Consider the following 6272-nt stretch of genomic DNA (forward strand, 5'->3'; position numbering starts at 1 on the left):
ACCCCCATGAAAGTGTATGTATGGGTGTATGTTTGTAGGAAGTATGGGTTGGTGACGCTCGAAACCAAGTTGACTCGCTTGGTTGGAGATGAAAGTATGGGACTCGCGGCCCAAGGGGCAACAGCACTGCTCGGGGGGAGTTGTGGGCTCACGGCCCGAGGGGCTGCAGCACGGCTTGGGGGGAGTTGTGATCTGGGGGGACAGAGGTGCCCTGTGCGGCCCCAGCATGAGGGGTGCAATGATGTTGAATGAGAGTATGGGATACGAGCCCCGAGGGGCGGCAGCACGGATCGGGGGGGAGCTATGGGCTCCCGGCCCGAGGAGCTGCAGCTGGGGGGACAGGTGCCCCTGTGCGGCCCCAGCATGAGGGGTGCAATGAAAGTATGGGATACGAGCCCCGAGGGGCGGCAGCACGGATCGGGGGGGAGCTATGGGCTCCTGGCCCGAGGAGCTGCAGCTGGGGGGACAGGTGCCCCTGTGCGGCCCCAGCATGAGGGGTGAAATGTGGGTGAAGCTCAATGGACTCCGGTCCCGAGGAGCTGGAAGCAGGGCTCGGGGGGAGCAATGATCTGGGGGGACAGGTGCCCCTGTGTGGCCCCAGCATGAAGTGGTGATGTGGCCCGACAGGTCCGAAATGTGGTGTACAAGCGAAACCAAAAGAAAGTGGCTACCGAGTGGCTAGTGTGTCTACGAAAGGCCCTATGGCATAGTCATTGATTGAGATGCGTGACGCAGAAGGCTTTCTGGTGTCCGAATATAAGTACGGTAACAGTCACTGGACCACCTGCCGAGAGTTTGAATAAGGTGGTCTGGAAGGTGGGCGTGTGCGGCCGTGGTGGCTGCCCCAATGCGAAATGAATGTCCAGCGTACAGGTGGGGCTGGAAGCCAAGGCGCGAAAGTAAGGAACGGAGCAGCGCAGTGAATGTCTCGCGGTTTAGCGGTACTCTTTCTGGAAGGATGAAGAGGGGTTCCTGAGGCGAAGAACACATTTGTCGGCGTACTCTGAGGAAACGATGGATTGTTGTGACTGGGCATATCGTTGACTTGGTGGCGAATAGACGAAGTTTAAAGCCACGGCGCATTTGATCTGTCTTTGATGCCTGAATGTTCACGGAAAGAGCATCCGGATAGCCCTGAGTGTCGGTTTGGACGTTGAGGTCGCGAACGCACAGGTTATATGCAGGGTTAAAGGAGCGTCCAGAGCAGGTGAATTCGCTACAGCGGAGAAAACCAAAGAAGGCTAAGACGAACGCAGATTCCAGCAGGAGGTCTAGGTATGGTCCATACACAGTCGAGCGGAGCAGCGAGCACAGTTGTCGCAGGATATCAAATGTTATGGGTAGCCGGGGGCGTGACGATGGTCCTTGCAGCCGTTGAATTCCCCGTAAGGTGTACTGGAGACGAAGGTGTGGCTGGTTGTTAGTTGAGGTGAGTGGGTTTGGCAGGCCCGCCATTATGTAGTGATGACGGATGCCGGCGAGATAAACCTTGATGGTGGAGTACTTGAGGTGAAGGTGGGTTGCACAGTGGACGATGAAGTAGATTAGCAGGTCTTCGGAGATGGGTGGATAATGAGACATCTGTACATGGGTGCCGTACCTTGCGGAGAATTGTACCCACGAGCGAACTCCGGTTGCATAAGATTCAATTGTCCGGGTGCCCAGTGCAGCTTGCTTGAAGGTGGCGGCCGCCCTATTCAGTTGAACATTATGTTGGAGGGTAGTTGGCAGGGTGTCGCATTGGCCAAGGGAGCCGCTTGGCGGAAGCGTGTCATCTGGAAACGAGAAAGAGAATCAGCAATTAAGTTATGTTTGCCTGGTATGTGGTCGGCATGGAACATGAAATTATGGGAGGCAGCGCAAAGCACGAGGGTGCGCATCAGTTTCATGATTGATGGTGACTTGGAACGGCCTTTATTGAGAATATGGACCGTGGCCATGTTGTCGCAGTTGAACACCAAGCGTTTGCGGGTCCATGATTGGCCCCAAAGTAGAGCTGCGATGACGATTGGGTAGAGTTCCTGAAAAGCAATGGAGAGCTCACGGTTGGCGTCAAGCTTGAGATGGGGGGGCCAGCGTGCATTAAACCATTGCCGTTGGAAATACCCGCCAAAACCAATACCACTGGCATCTGTAAAAAGCTGTATTGCTGAGGCCCTTGTAGCGTGGGAGTCGAGGAACATTGATACTCCGTTCCAGCTGGAGAGGAAGCGGTGCCACATCCGAAGGTCAAGTCTGCTCTCGGCGGTCAAATGGATGCGGTAGTGGAGTTTCCGTGCTCCTTTGAGATTTCGATTAGGCGTGATATGAAAGTTCGCCCAGGTATAATGACACGGCATGCAAAGTTGAGGTGCCCTAGGAGGCTTAGCAGTTCTCGTTTTGTACACGTGGTGCGAGATAAGAAGGACTGGATGAGGGCGGCTATTCTAGACAGTTTATCGTGAGGGAGCCGCGCTTCCATCTTCACCGTGTCAAGCTCTATTCCAAGGTATTCTAGTATAGTAACGGGGCCGACGGTCTTGTGTGGCGCGATGGGTACAGAGAGTCTCTTGAAGATGAGGGTAATTAAGGCCATAGTGCGGTCCGCATCGAATGATGGTTTGTCAACTGTTAGGAAGTCATCTAGCAGGTGGAAAATTATCTCGATACCGTAATTTTCTTGAGCAATCCAGCAGATGGCCTTGGAAAGCTGATCGAAGATCTTAGGGCTGGAGCGTGACCCAAGGCAGTCGGGTGAAGAAATAGAAATGTTTTTTCCAGTGGATGCCATAAAAGTGCCATAGCGTGGGGTGAATAGGGATGAGCTTGAAAGCATCAACAATGTCAGTCTTGCACAGCCATGCTCCTCGGCCCGCCCTTTGGATGGCTGCAATGGCATCGTCTATCTTTACGTAGGACAGCGAAAATTCCTGTTTGTCGATGAAGTCATTGACGCTGGGTGTGTCTTCATTGTTGTGAGGAGATGACAAATCGACGATTAGGCGTTTTTTGGCTGAGTATTTCTTTTCTGCGATACCTAGCGGGCTACAACGATAAATGGCGTATGGTGGTGTGGTGAAAGGGCCGATAAGATAGCCCTTTTGCAGTTCAGAGTTAATTTGGTGCGACACAAAATCCGGATCTTGTCGGGCTGAGAGAAGGTTGCGACAGATGAGCGATGAGGAAAGTTGACAGCGTAGGCCTGTGTTAAATCCTTTAGAAAGTCCTGTAAGCAGGTACTTGACGAATCCTTTGTCGGGATGATTTGAAAGTTCGGAGGCAAGGGTGCCAATATTAATTGGTGTTGATGGTGTACAAGTGTCAGCGTTAAATGTGGATGGCGTATCGTGCAGTCAGGCTCTGTTAGCTTGGTCTTTAGGTCGACATTTTCCTTGAGCTGATGAGTGATCGGATGAGTAGCATACCAAACACACGTGGGAAAAACCACAGTTACTTCGTTTGCAACCAGGCTGGGAGTTGAAGTTATTGCAGATTTCCTTACCCTGGTAGGTGACGCGTCTTCTTCCGCTTCTATCGACGGTCGATGGAGGCGATTGGAACCTTATGGGATTGCTGTGTGGTCTCTTAGTCTCGAGGTATGGGCAGACTTCGGTGGTATGCACTGCGCTATTGCAGATGTTGCAAAGGTTGGCCTTGAGACCGGAGAATGTCGAGGTGTAGATGAGCGAATCGCGAACTCCCCAGTCTAGTTTGATGCCATGATTTAACAGGAGTGCGGCCGCCTTGGCGGAAAAGTCGCGGTGGTAATCGTAGAAGGCGAAACCGCTGAAACGTTTTGACATGCCAACGATGTCCGTGACGTATGCATCAAGTTCTGTTCGACGATTAGGGAATGCCTCACACATGACGTTTTTATAGACGGTGAAAGCTTGAATGAATTCAGTAATGGTGAGAGGTCTATTTACTCTGCCGTCCTGGAGAGGTTTCAGAGACAGGGCTTCGTTGCCGATGATGATATGTCGTTCGCCATCGTGGTAATTGTAGCCGGGTATGAGTAAGCAGGCAAGATTGATATCCTTACCTGAAAGAATATCGCGGCGAATAGCAGGTGAAACCAGTTCGACGTTTGGCAGTCTTTCGGATGGTATACCGCGGCCCTGGAGGAGGTTGTTGGGAGAAAAGTTCGAGGCAAGCGCGACCGTGTTTACCCCTGGGTTGGTCGCCTGAACGGGCCGATCATGAGCTGCCTGGGCGCCGCCATCTTGGTTCTGCTGGGGGCCGCTGTTGTTGCCGGAAGTGAAGGCTTCTCCCCGCAGGTCGGTGAGAGAGCGTTGTTGCAGTAGATTTGCTATGTTGGCCATGTTGGCGGCCATGTTGGCCATCGAAGTCTGCAGGGCGGAAAACATTTCCATCGTCACGACTCCCGATTGAGGTGGTACTTGATTTGTTGATACTGGAGTTTCGCTTTGCGGCATGGTAACGGCAGCTGATTGAGGTTGTGGGAGACCGTGGGCAGCCGTCGCTACGGTGGCTGGTGCAGTTGGAGCGGTCTGACCTTGTTCGGCAGCGAGGAGGTCAGGAGTGGACGACGCCCCTCGCGTCCCTGATCGTGCACGGGTCACTGGACGAACGTACGGCGTTACGCGCGGCGTAGACTTCTTGGTTCTTTTTCGAGGAGGCATTGTCGGCGCTGTGGTCCGGTAGAAACGGCAATGAAAGGAGACCGGGAGTGACTAGAAACGAGCAGCAGGGAGTGTTGTAATAGCTTGGCAGACAGCCTGATGGCCTAGAATGAATGAACTTGGACAAGAAGTGTGCAGCAAGGATTAGGTCAAGTGCCGTGCGCAAGAAAGATGGTAGCTAGATAGCAGATGCTAAGTGTCTACGTCAGTAGATGAGTAGATAGATAACCAGTATAAGATGTCTACGTCAGCAATGCAAAGTGACTTCGGGACATGTTGTTCTGCAGGCAGCCTAGCTCCGTGGACTTAGAAACTGGATTTGTGTTAACACACAATTCCTTATTTAAGAATTGTAGAAATTAATTTGTAAACAGGAATTTTTAAAACAGTAATCGGTGAAAAATGAACAGAAGTGTCTTTTAAAAAGTTCTGCTATCTCAAATGGATCAGAGGCAGAAATATTATCATACTTTATAGCTGATTTGGAGGAATGGTCTTTTGACCTTTCCCTTACTAACGGCCAAACCACTTTCATTAACCAAAAGGTCATAAGCTAGATAGTTGATAAGGGATTTATAATATTCTGTAGTAAATTCCCTAAAAACAGCCATCTTTATTCGAAACTGATCATAACTGTTATGATATTTCGTTTTTGGGGGGAATGCCGCTTTCTTTTCCTTCAGAGCTGGAATTAATTCCCTGTCATACCTAATAGGACATTGTCGATTCAGTCTATAAGGTCGAAAAATCCTTAATTGGAGCAAAAGTCACATCATAAAATAGATATACAGAATCAGCAATATGCATACAATGTAGAACACGCCTTCACAGCTATTCAAGAGCCCTAGTCATTGCACCAAAATTAGCGGTCTTATTAGGGATCATGTATGAGGCCGAAACAAAATCGTGCTTTGACTCAAAAATGTTTAAGCCAGTTCTGAGATTATGAGTACCCATGGAACACAAAACCAATTCTATTTTTTTTCAAGTAGGCCATTGAATAACTGTTTACTTTCATGCTGTATACGAAGAGAGTGAGTGTTGAAAAGTTTTCCTCATACAGAAGTAGTGATTAGATAGATAGATTGATAGATAGATAGATAGATAAATGACATATACAACATGTATTAACTGTGTTACAACAAAAAGGCAGTGATCTAAGTTCATGGAGGAGAATGACTTACATAACAACTTCATTAACCATGTGTACATTATGCCGGATACGTGATCTTAACCAATTAAAAATTATAAAAGTGCTATCCGTACGGGAATTGCTAATCCTAATGTGTTAAAAAGAAAAATGTGAAATCAACCAAAATTTTTGTTTAAGAAGTGATACCACAGCAACATTTAAAGGTCACAAATGGGAATTTAAGATAGTACGCGCCTCATGAAAGTCTTCAACTTTTGCTTTAACTTTCCTCAGGGAATATTACAACCATTCCCCTTTAAACTTAAGATTAGAAATCGGGGGCCACCGTTCAAATTTTGGTACTAGAGAAACAAATTACCCAGGATTTACTGATATTTGGGATATGTCTTAATTCTACGAGGAGAAGTATAATTTTCCAAAAACTTAGACATGAATATTTTTAAGCCAAGAGCTTTAAAATCAAACCTCACAAGTGGTAGTCCAGAAAAGAATTCAAC

General features: G+C 48.8%; 1 protein-coding gene across 2 annotated transcripts; it reads right to left on the reverse strand.

Annotated features, from left to right (window-relative positions):
• Positions 1-363: 363 nt before the first annotated feature.
• On the reverse strand, positions 364-4731 carry LOC139151570 (integrase/recombinase xerD homolog). Of its 2 annotated transcripts, none has more exons than XM_070724474.1 (2): positions 2045-4731; positions 364-1775 (listed from the first exon to the last, which is right to left on the reverse strand). In XM_070724474.1, exon 1 carries the CDS (start codon positions 4620-4622, stop codon positions 3333-3335), a length of 1290 nt encoding a protein of 429 aa, XP_070580575.1. In that variant the 5' UTR covers positions 4623-4731; the 3' UTR covers positions 364-1775; positions 2045-3332. The 2 variants fall into 2 exon arrangements, with proteins under 2 accessions (XP_070580575.1, XP_070580568.1); XM_070724467.1 differs by having other exon boundaries at positions 2045-4208.
• Between the last annotated feature and the right edge of the window lie 1541 nt (positions 4732-6272).

Source organism: Ptychodera flava, chromosome 2 (assembly GCF_041260155.1).
Source record: "Ptychodera flava strain L36383 chromosome 2, AS_Pfla_20210202, whole genome shotgun sequence".
NCBI classification, from domain to species: Eukaryota; Metazoa; Hemichordata; class Enteropneusta; family Ptychoderidae; genus Ptychodera; species Ptychodera flava.

Excerpts from the sequence above, each read along its gene's own strand:
- LOC139151570 (XM_070724467.1), bottom strand. The coding sequence starts at position 2,339 with ATGCCGTGTCATTATACCTGGGCGAACTTTCATATCACGCCTAATCGA. Across the intron at positions 1,776-2,044 it reads TCTCAAGCTTGACGCCAACC|ATGACACGCTTCCGCCAAGC; the intron begins GTGAGCTCTCCA and ends TCTCGTTTCCAG.